This window comes from Eulemur rufifrons, chromosome 23 (genome assembly GCF_041146395.1).
Source record: "Eulemur rufifrons isolate Redbay chromosome 23, OSU_ERuf_1, whole genome shotgun sequence".
Taxonomy (NCBI): domain Eukaryota; kingdom Metazoa; phylum Chordata; class Mammalia; order Primates; family Lemuridae; genus Eulemur; species Eulemur rufifrons.
The window spans coordinates 28642376-28670292 of NC_091005.1; the positions used below are offsets into that span (position 1 = coordinate 28642376).

The 27917-nt window shown below is 63.1% G+C and overlaps 1 protein-coding gene across 1 annotated transcript; it reads right to left on the reverse strand.

Moving 5' to 3' along the window:
- Window positions 1-349: 349 nt before the first annotated feature.
- Window positions 350-25980, reverse strand: ADCY7 (adenylate cyclase 7). The gene is made up of 25 exons (XM_069456267.1): window positions 25607-25980; window positions 24572-24775; window positions 23286-23447; window positions 22415-22564; window positions 21761-21909; window positions 20307-20418; window positions 17286-17413; window positions 15841-15999; window positions 15500-15632; window positions 12245-12439; window positions 11879-11913; window positions 11237-11320; window positions 11015-11087; window positions 9926-10023; window positions 9004-9088; window positions 8711-8836; window positions 8005-8106; window positions 6728-6921; window positions 5837-5930; window positions 5382-5537; window positions 4614-4760; window positions 3974-4078; window positions 3520-3634; window positions 2740-2864; window positions 350-2516 (listed from the first exon to the last, which is right to left on the reverse strand). The coding sequence occupies exons 1-25, from the start codon at window positions 25775-25777 to the stop codon at window positions 2370-2372; spliced, it is 3249 nt and encodes a 1082-aa protein (XP_069312368.1). The 5' UTR covers window positions 25778-25980; the 3' UTR covers window positions 350-2369.
- Window positions 25981-27917: the final 1937 nt, after the last annotated feature.

The window sequence follows — 27917 nt, forward strand, 5'->3', positions numbered from 1 at the left end:
CTGACCTATTATATACATAAAGTATACAGTGGTTAATGATCTTCTTTTCTGTTAGGAAATTTCCTTAATAAGTAAACCAGGAAACTTCAAGTATTATATTTGCCAGTCAGGGTGAGGCCACCTTAGGAGAAATGGTAAGTCCTTGATCCATAGAGAAGGTCATTTTTGAAAAAATGCTTGTCATAAAAAAGGTAACACCTGTGAATTACTTGGTAATTTGAAAACAGATTTATTAAAAAAAAAAAAACTACAGGTGATTATACTCTATGACCCGAACATTGAAAACTAAAAACTTACTTATAAAATATTCTTATCTGAGCACAGTGCTTTAGTTGGAAATAGAGAAAAACACATGAATGGTAACCAATCATTTTTTTAAAACTCCTAACTGGGCTTTCTGTTACTGAAGAAAAAAGGTAACTTAAATACTGCAGGAGTAGAAGTATGTCGACCTCGGAGAGGCCCAGTGCCCTGACCATTTCCATGTTTATATCAGTGACAGAACGGCCGACTTCCCCAGAGAGCCCCCGCTGGGCAGCCTTGCTCACCGCTAGATTTGGAGAGCACAGATTTCAGTAGAGTACTTAACTGAAACCAGCCCTTTATGTGAAAAGGTGTGTAAAAATGGCAATTTAAGCTGGCCTTATTTATGTCCCTTAGCAGTGTTTTTGCCATAAAATTCCTTTAAACAGCAAGTTCTTAAATTCATACAGATTCCAATTATATGCAACAGGTCGGAGCTGTCACTAGTGTACTGACACCTTTGTGCAAATTAGAATAACCCCATCCCTCCTCCCCCGGGCCAGTAAAGCCCCACAAGATGACACAGCATAGGCAGTTTCGATTTCAGGCTCCTCCCCGCTAGGCTAGCCCTAACTCTACTCTGCAAATAGGGGGACAGCTCCGCTCTGGACCTCCCGAGGTGCAGGCAAGCGAGGCTGCTTAGTCACCCTTCCTGCAAGCCTCTGTGATCTTTTGACGGCTCCTGTATGCAGGATCTTCTGTCTAACGTCATGGATGGCTTCTAGCTAAGAATCCCTGCTCTATAGGGAAATTCAGTTGTATTAGCTCTGGCTATGAGGCCACTGGTTGTAACTTCTGGTTATGAAGTCAGTTCAGAAAAAGAAAGGGCAGTTTGGTTATTTCGCACCTTGAAACAGGTTGACTTCTTGCAGTTCCCTGGGAGTCTAAAGCATGGTAACACACCATCTCACAAACCTGACATTTCGCATTTGCCTTGACTCGCTCAGGTTCAGAACAAGAACATCTCAGCATTTGCCAGACAGCTGGCTTCTCGCCACACGCCCATACTGAGTAGATCCTTCTACTTTTGAAGCTCTCCAGAGTTAGCTATGAAGACTAAAGAAAAGGAAAGGAGTACTGACAGGCTGTCCAAGTTCTCTCCATACACTCCATTCCTTTCTAGTAAGAAAAAGAAAGACAGAGTTGGAAGGTGACAGGGGGAGCCCAGAAACGCACGCGTAGTCAGGGCAGAGTGAGAGGTTGTACCGTATTTCTGGGCTTCCAGCTTATTGCACCCAACCCCAGAGTGCTCGCGTCTGGGCTGCCCACGTCCGAGCCAAGGCCGCACTGCTGCTTGCTGTGAGCCATGTCCCTCACAGCCCCGTGCCATGCGCCGCCACTGGACGGGTCCTGCTTACGTGTCAGTGGTCCAAACAGCAGAGACTTCGCTGGAGGGAAGAGATTTTATCTAGTGTCTACGAAGTCACTGGAAAGGCTAAAACCCCCATTAATAATGTATCCATTTAAAACAAACACATGCCAGAGTGGCAAGAAGTAATAAATGTTCATTTTTCCTCTCTACTGTTTGAAACCATTTACGGGTATACAACACTTCCCAGTTCCATTCGCCAGGACGCCCCTGCGAGGAACACAGACTCCCACAGCCGGTCTCGCTAGGGAGAAGGGGTCTTCCACCCCGCTCAGCTTCGTCCGCTCCGAGGCTGGGGAGCGGCAGTCTCGCTTGGCCGTGCTCCCAGGCCACTGAGACGGACATGTTTTGGCCGTGCTCTAAGATTGCCTCCACAGTGCCTCCAGGAACCGGATCTCAAGGTCACGAGCACAGTGGTTGTACCAGTGACCCCGTTCCAGCTGACCCGGAAACCGGCACCGACCAACGGCACAGAGGTTCTGGCTGCCACCGGGTCAGAAGTTGCCTCCAGCTGGGATCTGGTGCACTTGTCCCAAGAAAACTTCTAGCCCACGTCCAGAGAAGCCATGCACAGCCATCCGCCAAGACGTGGCGAGGGCCAAGCCCTTTGGTGCCTTTGTGGCTGGTGCGGGGCTGAGTCTCTCCGTGGCCTCAGGGAGGGAAACGCTCCCGGGTGTTCCGGACCCAGCAGACGCCCTCAGTTCAGCCCCAGCCCCTGAAACTTGGCAGTGTCTGTGCAGACAAAGTAGGTCCTCAGTTCGCCTTTGCCTTTAACATTAATGAGCCCACGACATTCACAGGAATAGCCGAGGCTCTGGAGGATGGTGCATGTCTCTTCAGTAACCTGGAAAGGAAAGGAAACGCCAGTCTTCAGAGGCAGGAAGGGAAGCTGCCGGGGAAGGGACGGGAGAAGCTGGCAGGGGTCAGCACGCATGGCTCCTTGCCCTCGGGAAGTGTGACAGCTCCAGTCGCAGGCTGGCTGGTGGCTGAGCAGGTCTTGAGCCGAGGTCCCCTCCCCTCTAGGGACCTTCTTCCCTCTTGGTCACGTGCTTCCGATGGGCTCTCACCTGGATCTTCCCGAGTTCTCCAGTGCTCTCCATCCGGCTGGCCACGTTGACCGTGTTTCCCCAGATGTCATACTGAGGCTTTCGAGCCCCGATCACTCCAGCAATCACAGGCCCGTGGTTTATGCCTGAAGACAATGTTTACAGTTGGCTGATCACAGAGGCAAAGCCTCAGGCTTCTGTCCTTGAGGGGAGGCCACAAAATTCACCCCCTAAGCACAGAAAGCAGGAACCAAACAACTGAAATGGAGCTTGGGTTGGGACAGCTTCCAGAAGCCTGCCCCGTGGATGATGCCTGGGGTGTGAGAAGGGCATTCCCTGCCCTGGCCAGCTCCCTGGCAGGCTCTCCGGGACTTGGGACGTCTGGGCTTGGTGGCGACACTTACCTAGTTCCCGCTAACCGCACTTCTGACACCTTCGGTAAAGAGCACCTAGGCTTTGAGCACAGACCCTTCCGGCTAACAGTGACTACTCAGATGTCTGTACGTTAAGGCCACCTACTTACAGTTGGCAATTTTGGTTCTCCGTTTTCTGTCGTGACAGTTCTTATTTACTTAAAACTTTCAAGGGTAACCATGTAAGCAGTATGCAAAGAAGGTCTGAATAATTACCCAGTCCAGCCACCGGGCCTGTCAGGTCAGAGAGGTTTCTAAAACTCCCTAGTAGATGGCCGAGTACAGCCTCACCACAGAGTGGGCCTGCCTGGAGGCGGGGGCTTCCCTGCCCACACCCCTTTCCCCTTCCCCTTCCCCCTTCCCCGTCCCCGCCCGCCCAGGGCCTCACCGACGCGCAGGCGGAAGGAGTTGAAGGAGTGCCGGTTGATGCCGTCCAGCTTGCTCATCAGGGCCATGCTGAACTCCACCATGACGCCGATGTGGGCGTGCTGCCGCTCCAGGTCCTGCGGCACAGAGTCCGTGCAGGGCCGGGGGACAGCTGACCCGTCCTGCCCCCTCGGCGGGGTGCGTGTCAGCTCCTTAGGGCTCCCGCCCCCTGACCCGGCGGGTGCTCCGCTATCCTTGTGGATTTCTTGGGAGGGGCTTTCGGTGGCAGAGATGTGCCAGGGGCCCCTCCACAGGGCTCCCCTGCCCCCACGAGGGGGCCCGTTGCCCACTACCGAAACTCCAGGCTCAGCCATACAAGCACCTTTGCCCTTCCCGGACAGGACAGGGAGGCTCCCCCTTTAAGTAAGGTGACAGGTCCAGGGACTGTTGAATTGCCCCTCGTGGGGCTGCAGTACCTGGTTCTCGTGCCCTGGGGTGACGCTGAGCCCTGCAGCTGCCATGTACGTGCTGCCGATGGTCTTGATCTTCTCCACACCACTGAACTTGGGCTTGAGCAGCAGCTGCGGGACGGGCAGCAGTGAGGCAGGGCCGCCCGGGCCGCCCAGCTGCTCAGGGGGTGGGGGTCTCACGCAGCGGCCCTTCCGTCTGTGCTCACGGCCAAGGGCAAGCGGGGACGTGGCCTGGCCGCCGCTCCTGTCATCTGCATCTCCCAGTGCTGTGTCTGCCTCACCCCAGCCTGTCCACTCTCCCAGCCTTGTTAAGGAGCAGACACGGCTCAGCGTCACCACACACAAATGCGGATCGCCTGTCTCCAGCACGGAATTAAGCCCAAACTGACAGGCTCCGGAGCAGGTGACAGTGTGGGCTCAGCGGGAAAGGTAGAGGAAATGCCCTCTACAGGGGCACAGACTGCCCAGCACAGGAGAGATGGCAACAAAGTATTTGCTGAATAAACAATGAAAAAGACAAATGTGTTCCTTGTATACTTTGTGCATGTCCCCCCCAAGGGAGCCGCGCTGCATGTTTTAGTCGGGGTCTAGGACACCCCACCCGTGCCCGCGCCCAGCCCGGCGCCGCGAGCCGGTGCGCCCGTACCTCGTCGAAGTCGGCGATGATCTCGTTGAGCAGGCGCAGGCACTCCAGCCCCTCCTTGTTGACGTCACACTCCGTGTAGAACACCTTGAAGTCCGGCACCGAGGCGAACATGACACAGACGCAGTCGTAGGACTGATGGTACCAGTCCTGGATTCAGGTGGGAAAGAGCAGGACCTTATGGCCACCTGGGCTCTTGCGGGGACAGAAGCAGAGTAAGGGAGCTCCAGGAGGGGACGGTGCCAGCCCTGGCCGTGCACAAGTCCCCGGGGGCCGTTAGAACACCGGATGACTGAACCGGCTGCTCGGGGAGGCTCAGGCTCGGTGGTTGCCTGCTCTTCTGAGCGCTGTGGGTGGGTCTGTGCACAGCGGGGGAGAACCCTGGGTTGCAGACGGGAACAGGAGACCTGGGCTCTATACTAAGGAACTCACTGGTCCTCGGTTTCCTTATCTGGAAACCTCCCGCTACACGGAACAGGTAGAAATACAGACGTTTTCAATACAAAACGTCCAGGTCACAAACACCTGAACACACATGGTCCTCGTGACAATCCTGCAAGGTGAGTGTCAGCCCATTTCACAGAGGGGAAGATCAAGGCACAGGGAAGTGAGGTGTGTTGTCCACCGTCACAATGGAGCCCAGGTCTCGGTCCCCACACCCCTGTTCTCACAGCTAATCCCGTGGGATGCACGTCGTAGCTCTGCACCTTCACCCCATGTGACGGCCCCTGTGCCCTCAGCCTCCCCACCCGTGACTGAGCCCCGCCGCACCTCGTTTAACTTGTCACCAATGAAGTGAGCTGCCACATGGGCTGGCAGGACGTTCTCCAGAAGAAGGCGGTTCACGTTCTCCATGGTTTCAAACTCCTCGTGCTCCTTCTTGAACTTCTTCTTCCACAGACAGTCCAAGCGGCAGTAATAGTCAATCTGCAAGAGCGGGGGCGTCAGCGTCCCGCCCGCAGGGGAGCAGCGCAGGACCGGGGCTGCCAGGGCACAGCTGGGACCCCCAGGGCTGCCAGGCCAGCCTGTGCCCACGGCCAGTGTACGTCTCCCAGTCGGGTCAGCCTGTCCCTTGTGTCCTGGGGGGAGACGAGGACCCTGACTCAGAGCCCCTGGCCAGGGGCCCAGAGCTTCCCGGCCGGACTGCCGCCATCGCCTCCCTGCTCAGCCCAGCCCGCCGCCCCTCGCCAGGGCCAGCGGGGGGCACAGGGCGTTCTCGTCCGTACCTGCCTGGAGAGCATGAGGAGGGTGGCGTAGAACAGGACCAGGTAGAAATTGATCATGGTCTTCAGATCCCTCCAGGAACACCTGGGGACAATGCTGGATGTGAGAGGAGGCTGGAGTCACTGCCAGCGCCCACCGACCCGACCTGCCACTTCACGTCACTCTCCCCCTAGAAGAGCGCACCCACGGAAGAGGCAGAACACGTCCGAACGAGGGACGAAGACAAGACAACTTCAGGGCGTAAAGGAACGGGGGAGGGGTGGGGAGGTGGGGGGGCCCTCTCAGGGACCTCTGAGCTCCCCCTGAGTGACAGTCAGCCCTGGCCAGGTGGCCAAGAGCTGCTCCCAGGGAACAGGGCAGGGCCGGGGACTTGGGGACCAGCGTGAGGGCCGCTCGGGTGAGAGCCACACCCAGAGCAGCTGCTCTGTTCTGGGTCCCCAGGCTTCTGGCCTTCAGTTCAAGGGCAGCCAGGCCCTCTCCTCAACCCACGTGGGGCCCAGGCCCCAGAACCACACACACGAGCCTTCCTGTGCCTCGGTGTCACCTCCTCTGCAGGGAGAGGCCAGAGCAACTGCTCTTTTCAAAGCTGGGGACCCGGACACGGCCCACAGGGAGGAGCCGAGCGAGAGCTGAGGCCGCCTCCCTCCCTCCCAGCCTGCCCCTGTGGGCCGGGAACCTCCCCAGGAACCTGCAGAGGAGCTGCGTGCCTCAGCTCCGCACACTGCAGACAGAGGACCTGGCCAAGTCACTGCCCCTCCTGTGAAAGGAAAACCACGCCATCTGCCCATCCCGCCCACGAGGTGTGCAGTCCCCAGGGACTGCGTGCAAAAGCGCCAGTCTGCGCGGGCACCAGCACAGAGCAGGCCACCGGGGAGGCGGGCGGCGGGCCCCACCTGAGGGTGCCGGTGGTGTTGGTGAGGTTGCCCAGGACGTGGCCACAGCAGTCCTGCTGCCAGCACGGGGACAGGTTGAAGAGCACCAGGTAGGCCACCAGGGCCACGGTCAACAGCACGACTTTCGGCTCCAGGCTCATCCGCAGGAAGACGGAGCAGGCGATGAAGCCTAGGACGCAGCTGCAGGCATAATACTGGGGACAGGGGGATGTTACCAGGGTGGCAAAGGTCACCCCACCCTCTCCTGTCACCAAGAGGCACGCCGCAGGCCCGGCAGTCACCAAAGGGAGAGATGCGTAGCACTAACACACCTACACTCAGAGTCCCCTTCCGCCCTGAGCCCGGGTCTCAGCATGGCTCTCTCGCCTTGGGGACCTCCCGTTTCAACAAGGAGCAGGCAGGGAAATCTAAGTTCCCAGCATTCTGTTGTTTTTACTGTAGTTGTGCTTCTTCCGGAAGTAAACAAGAGTACAGGTGCAGCGGCCATGACAAAGGTCAAGGCGTCGCCTCCTCCACAGCCTGTCTCCCGAGTTCTGCCGCAAGCTGGCCCCACCCCAAGTGCATCTCTCCTGCTCAAGATCATGCTGTGGCTCCCCACTGCCCTCAGAATAAAGGCCACATTCTTCCCCCTGGCATTCCCGCTGCTCCCTGATCCAGGTCACACCTCTCCCCTTCCCCCTGACGCCCTCTCCATGACACAAACCACCTGAAACCCACTGTTCCCACCACACCCCTCAGCTCCTCACACTGCCCTCTCCCCGGTCTCAGAACCTTCTGCCCTTTAGACACCAGCTCAGTGCACCGCCGCCCCCTTCAGCCCCAGGGCCCCCATCGTGCGCAGCCGCGGGGCCACGCCAGGCCCGGACTGCTCGGCCAGCCTGCTGGGGCCGGTGCTGGCGTCACCACCCACGACGCCAACTGGCTAAGCTCCCTGGGCCCCACTTACTCGTGGGTAAAATGGAGGTCACGAGGGGCCTGCCACAAAGTGGCACCAGCACAGTGGAGGCTTGTCCCCGTCCCTGCACACCCCACACAGCTTGGGCCGCACGCCGAGACCCACACTGTTCCCGGACAGGGCTCGGCTCGGCCTGGCGGGGCCCTGCTCTCCGCCCGCTCCCGGGAGGGGCTGCCTCAGCTCCCGCACGCCCTGCGGCCTCGGGCTCAGGATCAGGGGCTTCAGCTCGGCCGCAGCCCCTGGCAGGAGCGGTGGAGCGAGGACCCAGGCACCCAGGGGTGGGCCAGGCCCAGGGGCTACTCGGGGCCGGGGACACGCTCACCGAGAGGAGGCGCACGCACAGGGTCCTCTCCCCACCGCCCACGTCCTGCAGGCTCGTCCCGTTGCCGTCGGGCAGCTCCAGGGCGGGAAAAGGCGTCAGTGGCTGCAGAGGAGACAGGCCCCCGTTAGGGTGGTCCTGGGCACGGGGACTCGGAGTGAGACGGGCCTGACGTTCCCACCAGGCTCACTGAGCACGGCCCTGAGCAGCTGTGCCGCGTCCCACAGAGGGAGAGAACCGCAAACCTGAACCTGCGGACACACCCCAGGGCATCAGAGGCCGCCTCAACCCTGGGGACGGGGCCCCTTCGCCCCAGGTGACCCTGAGGGCTGCGGTCACAGGCGCCCTCCCCACACACTGCAGCTCTGGAGAGCCGGGGGCAGGAGCCGGGCGAGCACGCCGGCAGGGCCAGAGCAGGACACCGAGTCTCAGAGGGGCCGGTGGGACCTCCCCAGGGGCCCTGCAGAAGGAACAGGACGTCAGGACGTTGTGGAGGCTCAAGACAGGGCCGGCCACTTAGGCTGTCCAGGTGCCCAAAGTCCTCACGTGAAAACCAAAGGGTGGGAGCCCCGGCCTGCAGGGGGCCTCGGGGGCGCCCACCACGCCAGGAGAGCAGCGATCAGGGCGACACGGGTTCTGGGCTCTGGAGACCCCAGGGCCAGAGACTGGCTCCCCCTACCCAGGTGGCGGCGGCGGGGGCAGGACCCACCAGGTTGACGATGGCAACGGTGAGCACGCTGCCGATGGTCAGGACGGCCAGCGACAGCCTCAGCAGGGGCCACGTCTCCACCCTCTCGGAGACGGTCCGCAGCGCTCCGCGGGCTGGGCAGCACCTCTGTGGGGTAACGGGGTCGCGTCACCCAGAGCCAGCAGCCGGGACAAGGAGGCCCGAGGATGCAGGACCCTCGGGAGAAGCCTCCAGGGCACTCAGCAAACTGTCCCCAAGGCAGAGCCAGGGGCTCGCCAGGGAGACAGGGCCACGGGGTGGGGCCGCCCACTCACCGAGGGCGCACTGGCAAAGCACAGGCCCAGCACCAGCACCAGCACGCAGGCCACCAGCCCGAAGGACACCCCCAGAGCCGCTGTCCTGGAGAAGAGGAAAAGACCTAAGTTCCAGATCTGCCCGGGACCCCTCCCATCACCCCAATTGTCTGGCTCACAGCCTCCTGTCCCCTCCCCACCTGCCACGCTGCCCACAGCAAAGGGGGCCTTTGAGAATGAGGACTGTGGTCCAACTGCCCCACACCCAGGCCCAGCCAAAACATGGAGATCAAGGCCAACATCGCGTCTCCCCTTTGGGGCCAAGTACATAAGAAACGAGTCATACCTGTGCAGCCTTTAGACTCGCATCTGGCAGGTAAAAATTACACACGAGTGTTCCCTCCAAAATCCGAATCCTGGTCAACCCTTTGGCCTAACTGCCCTTCTAGAAACCACCACGTGGCTGACCTTACCCCCCAGCCCTGTCCCCCACCAACAGGGCCAGGAGCCAGAGGTGAGTCTCGGGGACTCCCGCTCCAGGCTGTGCCACCTGGACAAACATTAACCCCCGAGGCTCAAGGTCCCCACACGTAACAGGGAGGCGATGCTGCCTGCGGTTTCAGAGGTTGCCCTTCTAGGACTCCAAAAGCTAAGGCGAGGGTCACCAACTAAAATGCCAACAGGCCACACAGCAGGTGACTGAGAAAGGGAGAGGCACGGGGGGCGGAGGAGCCTGTGGTGCAAGCACACTCCATTAAGAAGCAGCAAGGGCGACCCCAGGTGCGCAGCCACGGCCCTGGCCCGGCGGCGGGGACCTCAAGCCAGCCAGCGCCCGCAGCCCAATCACCGGCTCCTTGCAGGGGCTCTGGTGGGTCCCACCTGGGTCACCGCCCCTCCTGGCCAGGACCGCAGCTGGCTCGAGCCTCCTCCCCTCCCCACTGACCTGGGCATCAGCAAGACGTGGACGAGCAGGATGCAGACGAACACAAGGCCGGCACAGGCGAAGTCGTGGCGGGCCCGGGGGATGGGCGCCAGGCGGTACTGGGGGCGACAGGGACCATGAGGGCCACCTGCAGGCCACTGCCCCAGCTCAAGTTCATCAGCTTAAAAAAACAGCTCAGGCCCCTCCTGTTCCCGGTGATGTTACCTTTAGTAACCTTCATCAGGTCTGTGACTATTTCCAAAGTCCCTGCAAAGCTCCTGGCCCCAAGTCCACAGACCGGGACCAAGTCTGACCTCCCAAGACTGTCCTCGCCCCCAGGAGGGGGAGGCTGGGCCCGTGCTGCGCCCCCACCCACCCACGGGTGCCCCAGGGGCTCCCACTGCAGGTGCGGAAACGGGCCCAGCGGCCTCGGCCACACAGCCTGCCCGTCACTCGGCCAGCAGAAAGCCCGCCAGGCTGGTGTCCCGGGGACCTGCTCACACGGGGAGCCCCCAACTCACGGAGCCCCAGCAAGAGGAAGCCCCCAAGTCCTGGACACTGGCCACCATTTGCTCTGGCTGAGCGGGGGGAGGGGTCCCCGCACCGGAGCCACGCCCGAGGCTGAGGACGGGCTCCGAAGCCCCTGAGAGCCGCAGTGTCCTTTCTGGGAAGTGGGGGAGCAGCGCCCGCCCTGGCCAACCCCGTGAGGGCTAACCGGTACACACGCGTGCCCGGGACGCTGCCAGCACCCAGGGGGCTCAATAAAGAATCGGTCACGACTGGCACAAAAAGCTCATTGTCGTAGCAGCCAGATGGGACACAGACGCTGAGCTGTGTGTTCTTGTCTCGTCGCCTGAGCGGAGCAGGGCCGGGCAGGGCCGGGCACTCGAGGGAGCGGCAGCCTCCCAGCCCCCCGTGGGCAAATCTCTAACGGGGCATTTCGGGTGGAGGAGGCGGCCCGCAGGAGAGCCAGGCCGCACCGCCCCGAGCCCCGCCTGGCCGCAGGGCAGCTGCAGAGACCTCCCGCCACCCTCCCGCCACCCTCCCGCCACCCTCCCTCGCGTCCCGCGGACCCCACGCCGCTGTGGGCTGGCGGCCCCGGAGCCTCACCTCGCGCTCGAAGCCCTTCTCCAGGAAGATGGACCCGAAGGTGTGGAAGTCGTCAGACTTGGAGCAGCAGGGCCTGGGGTGGGGGCGGCAGCGGTGGAGACAGGGCTGGGCGGCACCTTCAGGGGCAGCGTCGGGGAGGGGGAAAAGCTCTCTGGGCCCACGGCGGGCCTGCCCATGTGGGGGAGCCCCATTTTGGGGGGGCAGAGGTCTCAGGGGTCTCACCTCGTAGAGCTGAGCCCCTCGATGGCCGACAGCATCTCATCATCGTACGAGTCGTCCTCTGACCGCCCCTTGGGGGACGCGATCCTGGAATGGGAGACCCCAACCGCATCACCCAGGGACCCCATATCCGCTAGCCCAGAGGCAGGTGTGGATAAGAACCACGGTGAGGTCACCGGGTCCCGATGTGGGTCCCAGAGCCTTGTGCAGGATGGTGAAGCGGTGGGTCTCATCGAGGCCCAGAGAGGGCAAGTGAAGACCCAGCATTGCCCAGCATCGCCCAGCTGGCAGAGCCCAGCCCCAGCCTGAGGCCTCGCCTGCTGCACCCACAGGGTGGGCATCGAGACCAGCACAGCCTCCAACACCTCCTTCCCTCCCACCAGCCCCAGCGACCCTGCCACAGGGTGGGCACACGACACGTGCCCACTCATGGCCATCCTTAAGAGCCCCTGACCAGGAAGTTCTGGCTCCCAGCAATGCTGTGACTCGAGCCGTGGCGACCTCCGCAGAAGTCGCGGGCTGGGCCTTGCACAGCTGCCCCTGCACAGAGGCCAGTCAGGGCAGCCTGCCTGGAGGAAGTGGCTGCGACAGGCTTGGCCAGGAGGGCAGGGCACGGCCTGGCAGAGGGGAGGGCGGCACATGTACCTGTCAGGGGTCCGGCGGTGCCGCAGGGGAATGGCCTGAAAGGGAAGGGAGAAGAGGACACGGTTATTCCCCAGGACGCCGGGCCCCGAAGTCCACGCCGGGGCTGGGTGTAGCTGCTGTGGCGCTCGGTCCACGGTGTCAGCCTGAACCGCAGCTGAGCACGGGCTGGGGACCGAGGAGGGCAGGGACATTCCCAGCCGCCCGGAGCACTCTCCAAACACCTTCGCTTTTCCTGCAGCCCCTGGAGGGAGGCCGGGCGGGGACCGTGACCACCTTACGGATGAGGACCGTGAGGCGGCGGCATCCGCTCTCCTGCCCCTGCTCAGGGCCCTGACCCCCAGCTCTCCGGGTGGCAGGGGGACCTACCTTCGTCCTCTGCCCATTGGGGACAGGGGTCTCGCTGCTGCTCACGCTCGCACGGTGGCTGAGGTGCGCAAAGGGCCGCGCCGCCCCCCAGGACTCGAGATAGCGCGTCACGCGTACAGACGCCCGCATCTTCAGGGCCGCCGCGTCCCCCTTGGGCCTGGGCAGGTGCTGGCTGGGCTGGGGCGGCTGCTGGCTCTGCGGGCAGACCGGACACGGGCCTGTGCCACCCCTCCCCGATCGGCCCGGGAAGGGACGCCACCCCCACCCAGCTCTCCCAGAAACGTAGCGCTGCCCGGAGCACTGGCAGATCCCGCAAACAGAAAACCGGCAAAAAGCCTTCCCAGCCCGAGGTCCCTCGGAGTACAGCTGCCCCCGGGGGCCAGCTGTAGGGGGCCCAGGTCCCGCCCCATGCCTGCCCCCGGCCAAGCAGAGGCCACACGCCACCACACATGGCCAGACTCCCCTCCGCCTCCCCAGGGAGAGAGGCAGCAACAAGGTCCTCAGCCTAAGGCCCCAGTGCCCCGTGAGGCTCCCTGGAACCACAGTCCTTGGGGCCTGAACCCCCTCCAGCCCCTCCCCATGGAGGCACCCTGGGGGGACAGCGCCCAGAGAAGCCACAGGCATCCCGCCCCACCCCCCACGTGGCCAGCACCTGTTCCTCCTGCCTGTGGGGACAGCCGGGGAGAAGAGGGGCCAGCACTGGGGGAGTGCATTGCGTGGCCCCCAACCACGATGGCACGTCTCCGTCACCTGCCACGTGCATACGTGGCCCAGCACCATGCCAGGAACTCGGTGGCTTAGCCGGCCCAGAATGCGGGGCCAGCCCTGCCTCCTCCACTAACGCCGAGCCCGAGACCCCGCAGGCCTGGCTGAGGCTCCCCGGTCAGGCCGGCCAGGCAGGACGCGAAAGGGGAGGGACGAGGAGGACAAGCTCATGCCATCTTGCAGTCCGCTGAGTGTCCCCTCAGCACCCCCAAACGTTCTCCTGCCCTCCAGGAATCCCGTCTCCTGGGACCCTTGCAAGCCACAAACACTCGCTAAGCCACATGGCAACTTCCCAGGAAACTTCTAGCCTCCTTTTGGGATGGAAACATGTTTAGGCCCTTGGCTGCACCTGTCTGCCCAGCCTGAGGGAACCACGTGGAATCCGGCACGTGGTGAGTGTCCCAGGGCGGGGGGACTGTGCCGGGCCCTAAAGGGAGCAATCTGGGGGGGCAGGTGGGGGTCCGTTTCTCTGTCTGCTCCGCCATGTCGGCAACCTGCCGCACAGCACCCGGCCACTCAGGTTCACGGCCGCCGTCAGACACCCCAGCTCCCTGAGAAATAAAACAACTGTAAGCTCACACTAAAGATCCGCCACGGCGGGCGCGGGCTCACACCTGTGACCCAGCATTCTGGGAGGCCAAGGGGGGAGGATCGCCGAGCCCAGGAGTTCAAGACCAGCCTGGGCAACACAGCAAGACCTCAGCTCTTAAAAAAAAAAAAAAAAATTAAGTGAAAAGATCCATCATTTCTGAGCAAACACACACCTGTTCAGGACGGGCGTGGGAATCAGCGGGAGCCCTCAGCGGGTACCTGCGACCTCCTCCAGCCCACAGGCGCCCGCGCCCCCACACGTGCTCACACACGGAGCCACCGGAGGTCCCCGCACAGGAGCCGCACGGGAACCCACACCCCGGGGCACCGTGTGCACAGACGGGAGCAGCCCGGGCCAGTAGGCGGGAGCTCGGGAGGGACCCCCGCCTTAGCAGGGAGCAGGAGGCGCCCCCAGGTCACTCTGCACACGAAATCTCTGCGGAAGAGACCCCGGCCCCTCAGGGGTGCGCTGGCTGCCGCGGGATGTGAGGAAAACCTACAACGGCCCTTCCTGCCTCTCGAATCTCCAACTGCCGGAACCAACCAAGGTGAAAAGGCAGAACCACCGGGTGCGCAGGCTCGAGCCAGGACAGCATGTGCCGAGCGTGTGACACGGAGTCTGCCCGCGGCCTGAGCTCCACGCGCCCCCGCAGCCCCGCGGAGAGGGCTCCGCTCCACTCATTCCAGAGCCACCTGTGCTCCTGCCCCGCCAGCACCCGGCCGGCAGGGGCACAGCTGCAGGGGCCCCACCCCGCGGAGCTCAGCTGACAATCAACAAGGAAACAGGGTAAACGGGGCCAGGCAGGGCCAGGAGTGTCCTGGGCGCAGGGACCAGGCGGCCAAGAGCAGGGCGGTTGAGGGGCGGCGAGGCCTGGCCGGAGAGCGGGGCAGGAGAGCTCAGGAAGGGGCTGGGGCTGCGCCCAGGGCCTGGGGTCCCGGGCGAGGGGCGGGCCGTATTCTGGCGGGAGGAGGGTGCAGCGGGACCCCGACACCCAGGCGGACCTTTCCCCGCTGCTAACTCAGCCTGGATGACCACGGTGCCGTGGGGGCCAAGGGAGCGGTGGCAGGAGGAAGCCCAAAGGGGACACAGGCGGGCCAGAGCCAGGCCTGCAGCGTGCGGGGCGCCTCACAGACTGGGCCTCAGCCCCGGGCCTGGCAGTCGGGCCAGCCCGAGGCACAGCCAGGCCAAGTGACAGGGAGCGAGCTGGAAAGCATGCCGGGCCGACATTCTTGAGCAAGCCCCAAGGATGAGCAAGCTTCGGGATGATTCACGGAGCGGCGGCCAGACGAGCTGGCCTCCCACACTCGGGCCCGGGGCGGGCAGCAGACAGGCCGGGGTTGGGGGGCACCACCCGGCCCCCCACTTGCCGGGAGCAGCGGAGCAGCCTGCCCCACCGCGGGGCCCTGAGCCGGCCAGGCGGACGCGCAGGTCAGAGCCCGGGACACACAGAGGTCCCTGCCCAGGGGCTCCCTGGCCATCCCCTGCCTTCTTGAGTCTTGTCCAAAGCATGTTTTGAAAATGTGTCTTTTGAAAATCTGGGAGATTAGTAACAACCTCATGGAAAATAAACGAATAGCAACTATTACTCATCGAGCGCTCACGATGTGCTGGGTACGCTGAGGGCCTCACCCGGGTGAGCTCCTTCCCCGAGGCAGGCCCTGGAGTCGTTCCCATCGCACAGAAAAGCATGCTGAGTGAGGCCCAGGGCAATCGCTCCCCGGTGCCTAGAATACCCCCAGCGACGGGGAGCTCCCTCCTGCCCCGGCTAGGCCCCTTCCCAACCTCCCACAGCCCGGAGAAGAAAGACACTCTCCTTCCACTGGGCGAGGGGCCTCCTGTGTCCCCAAGGACAGCCCAGCCCCCCAGGCCCCCAGCTCGCTGCATCTGAGCCCTCGTACCCGGGGGTCGATGACGAGGTAGGTGCGGATGTTCATCTCCTTCAGGTAGGGGTCGCGCTCCTGCCCGTGCCCGTCCTCCACCTCGTACGCCTTGTCCAGGTGGTTCAGTGTCGCCTCTGTGATGTGCACCCGGCTGGGGGACACCCAAGTCAGGCAGAGCAGCAGGCCCAGAGAGGGCTGGCACCCACCTGGGGATGCACAGCGGGCAGCCCAGGCAGGGCCGGACACGCCCCCTGTGAGGTCACTGATTTTGTCCCCTCCTCCACACCTGACCCCACCCAGACCCCGAGTCTGCCCTGGCCTCTGACCCCCTGCTGCCCCGCCCAGCCTCCGAGCCTCACCCAGGGACTCCGGCCGCCTCCATCCGGTTGGCCAGGGACACGTCGTGGGACCACACGTCGTACTGCCACTTGCGCAGCCCGATGACACCGCACAGCACGTTCCCCGAGTGGATGCCCACGCGCATGTTGATGTCCACACCTGTTGCCTCCCGCACCTGCCTGGGCGGAGCGGCCAGGTCACCGACCCTGGTCAGGGGTGCTGGGGGCACCCCAAACCCTGGAGAGGCTGGAGGCCTGGGTGTGGGGCGTGGGGGGTGTGGGGTCGCTGTAGCTCGCGTTGATGGGCCTCAAATGCCATCACTGGGACCTTCCCCTGCCTGAAAGGCTCCTGGGGCCGGGTGCGGTGCACACCGTCTGCGGGACGGACACACCGGAAGCTCCGACTCGGGCGGGGCAGAGGCAACATACAGAACCTAAACATCTGTACCCCCTAATACGATGAAATTTAATAACGTGTTTAGAAAAAGGCTTCTGGGGTCTCCAGGGGGCCCAGGCACCACTCAAAACCCAGCACAGGCAAGAAACACAGGGCCAGCCCTTGGGGGCTTCTGTGCTCCCCACTCTCTGGGAAACAGGAACCCCGGCAGTTGCTGGCACCGCTCAGTACAAGGAGCCCCAAGTTAGAGCTTCCCAGATGCAAGGGCACCCCCAAACGCCAGCAGGCCTCTGCGTCCCTGTGACAGGTGTGTGGGAGCCAGGGGAGCGGCCGGCACGTGTCCACTGACACGGCTGGGGACGGACCCGGCCTGCCGGGCCAGCAGCAGGGCCCGTACAACCTTCGCACGTTACGGGGTCGGGGACCTGCCCGGGGCCACCAGGCAGTGGTTCAGACCCAAACGCCACCAACTCCGGCCAGGGTCCCCCTGGCAAAACCGCTGTTTCCAGCGAGACTCGGGGGGCAGGAAGAGCTGGGGCTGGACTCGCACCCAGAGCTGCACCTCTAGGCAGCCCCTCCGCGCCCTGTGCTGCCCCCAGCGCCAGTCAGTCTGGCCGAGCCCCCCGCGCCTCCGCCACCCGCTCCACGGCCAGTTCTTCCCACAGGGCCACCGAGAACCTCTCGGGAGCTGGACACTCGCGGGACAGAGCCCAGGAGGCCGTGGTCCCCCTGCAGCCTGAGGGTCAGTCCCCCGACCCGGGATCTTCCCAGGGGCTGCAGCAAGCAGAGGGGCGTGGGACTCAGCGGACCCCGCATGGTCCTCCTGCCACCGAGACGCGCCCTGGCGGGAACGGAGCCCACCGCCCTGGCCTCACCCACCCAGCTCTGAGCTTCCGCGACGCTCTCCAGGACTCGGAGCCACAGGCAGACCCGGGAGACACAGACAGCCCGGGTGCAGACCCCAGCACGCTGCGTGGCCTCAGTTCCCTCATCTGTACAACGGGACCACACAGCCCCACCGCCCTGGGAAGAGGGAGGACCCCCAGCACCCGGCCTGCCCTGCACCTACTTAATGGCCTCGCACATGTCCAGCCCCATCTTCACGCAGTTCCGGGCATGCGTGGGCAGCGACACGGGCAGGCCGGACACGCAGTAGTAGCAGTCGCCCAGGATCTTGATCCGCATGCACTCGTGGGCCTGGGGGCAGGGAGAGGCTGGGTCGGGGAAGGGCGGGGGCCAGGGCCACACTCGCCGGCCACCTCCCCCAGCCCAGGGTGACCCCGGCTCCCTCCCAGCCAGGGCTGCCTCCTGCCAGCCACCGGGAGCAGCTTGGGGCCTGGCAAAAGAACTGGGGACACACGGCCTCTCCAGGAGGGACCCCCAGCCAAGCATGGGGTGGGAGCGAGTGTCCCCCGGGGGAGGGGCTGCCTTTGTTTCCTTTGTGATGTCTGAGTGCCCACCGCACACCGGCCCTGGGCCAGGCAGGAGACAGAGCAGTGGACAGAATGGAGCTCACGTGCCGGCGGGAGGGTCGGACGCCAAACTGGACAGATGCCACCTACGGCCTGCCCGCCAGCGATCGGTGCTACGGAGAAACGTGAGGCCCAGGATGGGAGAGAAGTTCCCGGGAGGCCAGAGAAGGCCGCCTTCGGGCAAAGACCCCAAGGGGCCGAGAGAGCCAGCGGGCCAGCCCGTGGCGGAAGGGCACTCCAGGCCCGTGCCAAGGCCCTGAGGCCGGGGGGCCGTCTGAGACACGGCGAGGCAGCCAGGGTGGCTGAAGTGGAGAGGGCGGGGGAGACAGGACGGAGCTAGCAGGTGCCATAAGCCAAGGGGCTGGCGGGTGCCACGGTGACCCAAGAGATGGCCGGGCTACCGGGGCTTGGGGGTGGGGAGTGGCGAGCTGGAGGAGGGTGGGCCGGGGGTCTCAGAGGAAAACGCTCGTGGAGGGCTGCCTGAGGTTCCGCCTGAGGGGCTGCAGCAGCCACTGGACCCTCCGTGTCCTCAGCAAGGGTGGGACTCTGAGGGGCCGTGCTCAGACACCTGCCTTCGCTCTCCCGGCCCGCCCACCTGCCCCACCCGGGACCCTCACGGACTGGCAGGTGGCCTCGCTCTTGCTTCTGGTGGGGAGGGAGCCACAGGGGCTTCCTCCTGCGGGGTCTCTAGGGCCAGCCCTGCCCCTGGAACACCGTCTGTCTGCAGGTCTAGAGCCCGCCCGCGCCTGTGCCCTCCCGTGCCCACCCAGGCCCCGCGACAGACCAGCTCTGCCTGCGGGTTTCCCTGCGGCCTGTGTGAATGGCCCCCTCTCCGAGCCCTCCCCCAACTGCTCGATCTGAGTGTGGGCCAGACGTTTTCTGCCGGCCCCGTCTGGCACTTGCTGCGTTCGGAGTGGCTGGAGGGACACGGGACAGTGGCTTTCCTAGAAAGCAGGCCCCTGGAGAGGGCCTGGATGCCCAGGCGCTGACTCAGGGCTCCGCAGCCCCTATCTCCCCTCGGCCAGGCACAGGACCACCCCTGCACCCAGGCGACGCCCCCAGGCTGTTCCTCTCCCGCATGTCAGAGAGGGGGGAGGAGGTCCCTGAGCCCAGAGGCAGTGGGCACTTAGGAGGCGGCTACAGTTCTGGAATGTGGTCACTGAGAGGGAAAAAGGCTGGGACCAGCCCTGTCTGGGGACCAGACTCTCTGGCTGGGAAGCTGGCCCTGCCACGGCCTCCCTGTCCCCACCTGCACCATGGGGCCACGCCTCGCAGGCCTGCTGGGGCGGGAGGGCCATGTTCAGGTGGGCAAAGCACAGTCCTTGGCCTTCATGGTAGGGAAAGGGCCAGCTGCAGCCTGAGACTCAGATCCCCTGCCTCATATACGGCCCACCCTCTGGGGGCTCCCAGCGGCTAGTGTGGAAGTCACACAGTTGCTGTTCCTGAAGGCAGGGCCCAGGCTAGACAGGCCCTCTGAGTCACTCAGTCCATGGAACCCAGGATGGGACAGCTCTCCAGAGCACCCCTGGCCAGTGGTGTCCTACAGCAGCTTGGTTACCCCCTATGATGGGGAGCTTACTCCCCGCAGTGGGGAGCCAACCCCTAGTCCCTCCTAGGATTGAGCAGCTCTGATCATGAAAAATCCTTCCCAGTGTGGGACCAGAACTTGTCTCCCATAAAGTTCTAGACCACTGATTCTCTGAGCAGAGTCACCTGAGAGGGCTCTTGAAAACCCTGATGGGCGCGGGCAATGGTGTTGGTGTTTCAGTTAAGCTTTCGATGTGATTCAAATGTGCAGCTGAGAAGGAGCCACTGCCTTAAGCCACACACTTCAGTCTCTACTTAGCAGCCACTACTTCCGGGGAGCCTGCCCTGACCACCGAGGCTGGGCCAGGTGCTCCCCAGGCCCCCGGCCCCTCACTCCTCCGCAGAGCACGACACGTAGGCCGGGAGCACGCCGAGGGCAGGCCCGAGCCCCGCAGCTCAGGGCCTGGTACTCAGCGGGTCTCGGGCCCAGTGGGCCACTAACGAAAACCCTCCCTGCCCCATGCCCCGCCCTGCTCGGCACCTGCCGCGCTCCCCAGCATCCCCAGGACAAGTCCCAGTCCTCACGTCCTGGAACCTTGTGACCGTGTCCCCCTCACTGTTCCTCGCACCCCGAGCCACGTGCATCCTGCGGGCACACGGCGCTTCCGCACGTGCTGCTCCGTCCGCCCAGAACTGCGCCCTGTCCTCCTCAGCCCTCTTTGTGGGTTCTTCAGACTTCACACGTGCTCATGACTCACCTGGCAGGGCCGGGATCCACAGTCCTCCCAAGCTCCCAGGCGAGCCCCAGGCTGCCGCCCTTGCATGGGAGGATGAAGCCAGCTCCTCCTCCAGGCAGCCCTCCCAGCCCTCCGCGCTCCTCCAGTGTGTACCGTCAGTCCCCCCGCCAGCCTCCCACTCCGAGGGACAGGACTCTGGCTGCCTTGGCCACCACTCAACCCCCACCGCTGCCACGGGTGCTCGGAAGCATTTTCGAGCTGGATGCCAGAAGTCAGCCACGGCCTCCCCATCCCAAGCCCCGTGGATGCAGGGCGCGTCACCTGGCTTTACCGCGTACCGCCCGGCCGGCTCACCTTGGCAATCTGGTCGAACTTGCCAAAGAGCTCGTTCAGCACCACCACCAACTCCTTGGGGGAGCAGTCGCTGGCCAGCCGCGTAAAGCCCACGATGTCGGCATAGAGGATGCTGCAGGTGAGCAGGGCCGGAGCGAGTGTCAGAGCCAGGTCCCTGGAAGACGAGCGGCAGGAGCCCGGGCGACCAAGCAGAGCCCCCGGGAGCCCGCTGGGCTGCAGCCCACCCCCCTTTGCGATTCCTCAGCCTCCGCAGGCACGAAGACACGCTCCGGCCATAGAGACAACTCAAAGTCCCAGAGCTTCCTAATGAAGCAAACGGAGCAAACCCCGGAGCCTGCAGGAGCCCACAGACCCCCACCGCGTCCCCAACACCACAGACACTGCATGGTGCTCTCGCGGGCAGCTCAGACTCCTCTGTCCTTTCCAGCAGCTGGAAATTCACCTTAAACACAGACTTCGGGACTAAACTCCCTGGCGAGATGTGACTCCCTGCTCTCTCAAGCCAACCCCCATGCCCAGTGCTTCACATAGTCCTCACACAGCCCCTGCAGGGCTCCTATCCTACAGATGAGCAAACTGAGGCTGAGACTTGCTGGGAGGCCAAGAACTTTAATTTGCACCAGATCTCTCTGCTCCAAAGTCTGTGAGCTCATGGACCATCCGTAGCCCAGCCAAAAAGCAGCGGGCCAGCCTCAGACGTAATACCGACTCTTCTGGTAGAGGACCCAGGATTAGTTCACAGTGCCCACATCTACACCTAACAGTTCACAGTACCCACATCTACACTTAACAGCTCACAGTGCCCACATCTACACTTAACAGCTCATAGTGCCCACATCTACACTTAACAGCTCACAGTGCCCACATCTACACTTAACAGCTCATAGTGCCCACATCTACACTTAACAGCTCACAGTATTCACATCTACACTTAACAGCTCATAGTGCCCACGTGTACACTGAACTGTTCATAGTACCACACCTATACTTAACTCAGGTCAGTTCATTCAAGCAGCCAGCCCCTTTGAATCAGCCAAGGACAGTGTCAGAACTAGGGGGCTCCTCGTCACTGAGCCATAGGGGGCTTCACCTCCTTTTGGAGGTCCTGTACCCCTCTGAGAACCATCTGGAAGGACCCCTTCCTTCCCAACAATCATGTCTGCTCACAGAGCTTTGCAATTCTGGAGGCTACTGGACCTTCCCCAACACCAGTCTGAGTTCTCCAGTTTAAGTCCCTGATCTGATCCTAACTCTGAAGAAACAAACGGGGAGACTGAGGCCCAGGGAGGGACCTGGATTGACCTGGGGCCAGAGGGCCCCCCTCTCCGCAGTCCCTGTGTGGCCGGGGGTCTGAGCCCCCAGATAGAGCAGGGAGGCCGCCTGCTGGGGCGGTGCTGGGCCCAGCCCCCAGGAGACACAGTCACGCAGGCACGGCCCCCGGGGCCACCGCCCACCTGACGTTCTGGTGCCGCTTGACGTAGAGGCTGTGGAAGTTGTTGTCGGGCATGTAGCGGCGGTCCCCATGCTCCTTGAGCCGCTCGATGATGGCCAGCTTCATGCCCATGGAGATGTGGGCCGGCAGCACGGAGAGCAGCAGGTTCTCCTGGGCGCAGGGAGGCAAACCAGGGGGACCGGTGGGGGAAGGCCCGGTGGCATCGGGCCACGGGCCCGGCCTCCCTGGCCTCTGTCCGCCCTGCCCACCTATGCGTTCGGCCCTCGGTGTCCCCATCTCTGCGGGCTCACGTCCTGCTACCAACCCAGCTGGGCACCCAACCCCCCCATCCCAGCAGCCCCCTGGGACCCAGGCTCTTTCAGCTGGGTGGCTGAGCTGATGGGTGGGCAACCTGGGGCTGCTGCAGCCTTCCCTGCCCCCGCCGGGGACAGCGGGCCCGGAGTGAAACCACACAGGAAGGCGGAGTCAGGCATGCAGGTGCTGGTTACCCCCCTGACCCTGGGGAGAGCCCTGCACGGTGTCCGGCCGTGCACGGCACGCACACAGCTGCTCGCCAAGTGTCTCGTGTCCAGCAGCGAGAGGAAGGGCAGGGGCCGTGCGGGTGGGGGCCGTGGGGCCTGGAGAGACGGGCCAGGGAGGACAGGCAGGGTCCCACCTGCTGGCGCTTCTCGATGCGCAGCTTGCGGCGGACCTGGATGCACCTCACGGTGTAGGTGAAGAGGTCGCGGGCGGCGTCCTGCATCTGGTGCTTGTGGAAGGCGCCCGTGAGGTTCCCGCACAGGAGGATGACGGCGTTGGCCAGCAGCTGCAGTTCAGCCAAGAGCAGGGCTGGGCTTTCGGCCTGGCCCGTGTGCCCTGGGCACCAGCCCCCTGGGCAGACTGGTGATGGTACCCGCCCCATTCCCCAACCCCCAAACCGCTCTGGCTGGCACTCTTCCTAGGACAGGCAGGGAAACTGAGGCCCAGGCAGTGGCTGGTCTCCTCGTGAGTCACCAGGCCTACAGGATCAGGACACGGGCCCCTCTCTGCAGCCACCGGGCACTTGCCCTGCCCAGCGGGGCCTGGGCACCGAAGCAGGGAGGCAGAGGCAGCCACCCCGCAGGGCCGAGGGGCAGTGCTGAGACCAGTCCCAGAAGCCAGAGTGCCCGGCCGGCTGCCCCCGCTCCAGCCTCCGCCCCCTGGGAGGACACCCAGACCCAGTCTGGAGGAAAACACACCTTTAAGTCCCCACTAATCATGAATAAAAGGTTTACTCAACACAAAGTCACAAGACACGTGACCTGGAATACTCCCAGCCCTGTCAGGACAGGGCTCCGAGGAGAAAGAGAGGAGCCTGGGCTGCGGGACCACCGGGCAGTCCCCCACCGCCCCGCGGCCGGGACAGCAAAGGCCGCGGGGAGCCCGGGGAGCCCGGCTGCAGAAGCCTGGCCTGGCGGCTGTCTGCACACGCCGCTCCAGGAGTCACCCACGCGGGCCTCCCAGAGGCCTTCGCCCGTCCCCACGCCAGCCCCCAGCCCGCCCCTCACCTGCAGTCCCGCCTGGACACTGGGCGTCGTGAAGGCCCCCGTCAGGGCGCCGAGCACCAGGAGGTGGGAGGCGGTGGAGACGGCCCCCACGGCCACGGCGCCCCGTGTGCTGAAGGGCAGCAGCGTGTACACCACGAAGACGATGAACAGGAAGAAGGGCACCTGGGGACGGAGCCCCGTGAGCTCGGGGCCCAGCCACGCAGCCCCAGGCCCAGGACAGGCTGGGACGAGCTGATGGCGGGGGCCCCGCAGCCCCCCATCTTCTGGGCGAGCCCAGAAACCCAAATCCTAAGCCCTGTAGCTCCCAGAGCAGCCCACCCAGGACCCTGTGTCCTGCGGTCGGCCCTCGCCTCTCCCCTGCACGCGACACACAGCTATAGACACACAAGCGGCCACAAAACGTCAAAATGTGTCTCTGGGTGGCCAAGGCTGAGCCCCCCCAGGAGTGAGACTCCATGCTCCCCGTGACCCAGGGTGCCCCCACCTGGGACCCTCTGCCCCCTGGCTCTCCCTCCGCAGGAATGGTCATGGCCACCGGCTGCCTGCGACGGTGCAGCCCCCTGCCCTGGCCGCTGCCACTCACCCCGCGGCCCACGGCCACCCGCTCTCTGTAGCTTCCGTGGGCCTCACCCCCCCACCCCAGCAGCCGCAGGAGCGGTCATAGGACCCAGGCCACCGGTCAGATCATGCCACTCCTTGGTGACAGTGGCCACCCAGGGCTGGGCCTAGTGATCGGCCAGGCCAGTGCGGCTCGAGCCTGGGGCTGAAGCTCACTGAGGAGGGTGCTCTTTCTGCCAGCTCGGCCAAGCTGCGGAGTGCGCAGCCGCAGCCTTCTCTGCCCAGCCGGGGGGCCGCGCGCCCAGACCGAGGCAGCACAGAGGAGGGCAGGGGCGGGGCAGCGGGGTCTGCTTGTCCCGCTGGCGCCCAGCCCCGACCCCTCACCTCTCCCGGCACAGGAGCCCAGTCGTGCCCTCGCGCCTCTTGGAGCTAGAGCTCTGTCGTCTCCAACCAAACGAGGTCCACCCCAAAGTGCCACAGCCAGCAGCCAAGCGGACACTCTCCCCACCTCAGCCCCATCAGGCCAGAGGATGGACGGGGACAAGAGCAGCCTAGGGCCCATCCTAAGCCAGAGCCACGGCGTGTGGGCACAGGAAGGGCCCGTGCCAGCAGCCCACATGCCAGCCCGTTCTCCAAAGGGCCCTGCGGCCCAACACGGGCACCAGCTGCTGAGTGCGCGCTGGCTGGTGACATCTAGCCCCCGGCGCCAGAGTCCCTCGCCCTGTTACCTGGTCCCATGCACAGGCCGCCTTCATCCACGAGTCGAACACCAGCACGTAGCCCAGCGTCACCAGGCAGGCCCAGGCGAGCAGCGCCCAGGCGCTGAGCCAGCGCCGCAGCAGGCACTCGACATACACCAGCACGCAGAGGGCCACGAACACGGCGAGCGCGAAGAACGCCGTGCCCAGCACGGCCTGTTGTCCGGAGGGGTCCTGGGTGGGGCAGACAGGTACACAAATGCCTTGGCTTTTCCTAGCAGGGCTCCACCTCCTCCAGGAAGCCTGCCCGGGTCAGCTGCCCAGCTGCCGTGACCAGCCTCGCCTCTGACGTCCTCCGCGTGGGGGACACCAGTGCTCCCGCTAACACCCGGTTCTTCCTCACCCTCAGGCCTTGCTTTGTGCTGTCATCGCTGCTATGACCACCCCTTTCCAGTCCCCTCAGGAGCCCGGGCGTCCTCCACAGCCCAGCCTTGCAACGCCATCGCCTCCACCCACCCCGGCGAGGCAGAGCTGGCTGTGCCCTGCTGCAGGTGACAGGCCTGAGGACGGGAGCACAGGGTGGGGCTTAGTCACAGGCAAAGCCTTGGAAGGCCACCTGGAGAGGAGGACACTGCTCCTGACTCCTAATGACTGAGCAGAGGTTCACGAGATCAGAGACAATGTCAGCGGTGTCTGCCTGGGGAGCTGTGTTAAGAAGGATGCTGAGTCCACAGCCAGGCTCAGTGGGGAGTGAGGGGATTGACTAGTGATGTCTGCCACAGTACACGACGTGAGGGCAGAGACACACAGGCCACCCCGACTCAGGTCTTCAGTAGAACCAAGTTTCATCGTGGAGAAAAATGAGGGTAATTTATTTGGCCAAGTTCATGTCATATCTAAAACCAGGCTGGACTTCAAAATTAAATAAAAATTAGAAACCTGCCTTCCACCAGCCTAAATGTGCTCCACAACTTCGCACAGAGCAGCAAGCCCAGGCTCAGATGACAACGCCTCGCCCGAGGTCTCACAGGCACAAAGTGTCAGGGTGGGGCTGCCCACACTCACCCCGTGGCTGAAGGCGATGACGATGAGGGCCACGCAGGCAGAGAGGGCCACCAACAGGAGCGTGAGCAGCAGCGGCCCGTGCTGGCTGGTGAGCCGGTACTTCTCGTAGAGCGCGTCTTGGTCCGGAACCTCCTCGCCCTCGTTAAGGAAGTAGCACCCCTTGGCCGGCATCCTCTACCCTTGGCGTGCTCGCCCAGGCCACTCGGGAGACCCCAGGGCCTGGGGGGCATCTATCTGCTGACAGCTCCCCGTGGGCCTAGGCCCCCGGCGCCCGCAGCTCCATGGGCAACGAGGGGTCCGCACGGCCCCGGGGGGCAGGCCCTGCTCACCGTGCCACGGGCACCTTCCTGCACGTCCAGGCCAGGCTGCCCACACACGCCGGGTCCTCAGCTCTGCAGAGACAAAGCAGACCCAGACCTTGACCTAAATGGGCAGAGCAGGGAAGGTCTGGCTCAGGGTAGAGCAGCCTCAGCCTCACGGCACCTGTGTCTGACTCGTCAGTCTTAACCCCAGCCTAACTTTTATGTCCTGTTGAAAGCTCCGCCCACCCGCAGGTCATAAAGCGAGTCCCCTGTGTTTTCTGGAACCATACTGCTCAATGCAGTAGCCACTAGCCACATGTGGCTATTTTATGTAAAGTTTAAATTCACTTAAAATAAAATTTAAAATTTAGTCCCTCGGTTGCAATAGTCACATCTCGAGTGCTCAGCGGCCACATGCAGCTGGCAGCCACCGTGCTGGGTAACACGGATACAGAGCACTTGCATCCTCACAGAACTTCCAGGGACAGCACTGCTCCGGAAGTTTCACTGTTTCACTTTCATACATAGGTCCTGGATCCATCTCCACTCATTCTGTGTACGGTGTGAGGCAGGGATCAGGCTCATTTCTGTTTTCCAAGTGGATACCCAATTACCCCAGCAGTGGCTGGTGAACCGACCACCCTTTCCTCTCTGAACTTCAGTGGAGCCGCCTCTGTCGTAAATCAGGCGACCACGCACTGGGGGTCTGCTTCCCGGCTCTGTTCTGTTCCCACGGGCCGGGTGCGAATACCAGGTTCACCGGATTACTGGGGCTTTCCAGTAAGTCTTGTGCCTCCAGGTCCAGAGGGTTCCAAACTGTGATCCTGGGAGCCCTGGGGTCTGGGGACACACCTCGGGGCCCAGATGGGATGGGGAGGTGGAGGGACACAGGCTCAGGCCCCCAGGACCACTTCAGCCAGGGCATCCTCCCACATCTGTGTCACATTAAGCTTCCAGAACACAAGACCACATTTTCTTCAAAACGGATTTAGGAAGTTTGCAAGCCCCACTTCACACAAAAGGAAGCTGAGTCTCAGAGAGGGCACACAGTGACGCTTCATGGCACTTTGTGACACAGCTGGGAGAAGACCCCAGGATTGCAATGCTCAGCCCAGATGGGCTCCCTCTTTCTCCAACACCATTCACCCATTAGCACATTCATTTATTCCAAAATGGCTTGTTAATCGCACCTACGGCCCGCCAGCCGCTACACCTGTGTGCCAGGCTGACGCTCTCTCCCCACAGGGCTCCCAGTCTGTCCCCAAACGGAGAAAGTTAACCACAAATGTGCAGCCCACACACAGCAGTCAGGACTTGGGGACAGCTGCCATATTCCCAACAGGAACTCTGTGTTAAGGGAACAGCCCTGGACCAACTGTCCAGGCCCCCAACGCCCTCCAGGCCTGCCTTGGACGAGGGACAAGGCTGGAGGCAGAGGGCGAGGAGGCCGAGAGACATGGGAAGGCTCGGGGCAGTCACAAAGGACACAGATGACCTGCCGCCAGCACAAGCTGCAAAGGAAAGGGGGCCCAGAGGAGGGCAGGTGGCCGGGAGAGCCCAAAGGCAAAAGAGCAGGAAACACAGATTCCCTGAGTGCAAGGGAAGACCCCAATCGGCACTCGCTGCCGGACGGTCCCCGGGGCCGCCTTCATTCCAGCAGCCACCCCGGGCTCTATTTCCCCGGGAAGTCCCTGTACCCTTACCACAAACCCCAGGAACAAAATGGGAAAACCGCATCTCTGGGGGTGGAACGAGGGGCCATTTGCCAGGGATCCTGGCTCCTTCCATGCCCTTGGCACCTGCCTACCCAGGGGCGACCCTTCCAGGTCAAGCCCAAGGCTGCTTAGTACCCAAGGTACTTAGACAGCTACAAATCTGATTTCTACAAGAAAGAATGATTTTTTAAATGTTGGCAGCTCATTTTAAAATTATAAAAGTGATGCAGCTCACTACTTTATACCTCTTAATCTAAACTAACCAGTCTCTACTCCACAGGAGGCATTTACTGA

What these genes read in the sequence shown, in the direction of transcription:
- ADCY7 (XM_069456267.1), bottom strand. Translation starts at nt 25,777, where the DNA reads ATGCCGGCCAAGGGGTGCTACTTCCTTAACGAGGGCGAGGAGGTTCCG. An exon ending in CCGTTGCCATCGTCAACCTG is followed by an intron (nt 8,107 to 8,710) that starts GTGGGTCCTGCC and finishes TCTCCTCTGCAG; the next exon opens with CCACTGACGCCTTTTCCCGC. An exon ending in TCATCGCCGACTTCGACGAG is followed by an intron (nt 4,079 to 4,613) that starts GTACGGGCGCAC and finishes CCCGTCCCGCAG; the next exon opens with CTGCTGCTCAAGCCCAAGTT.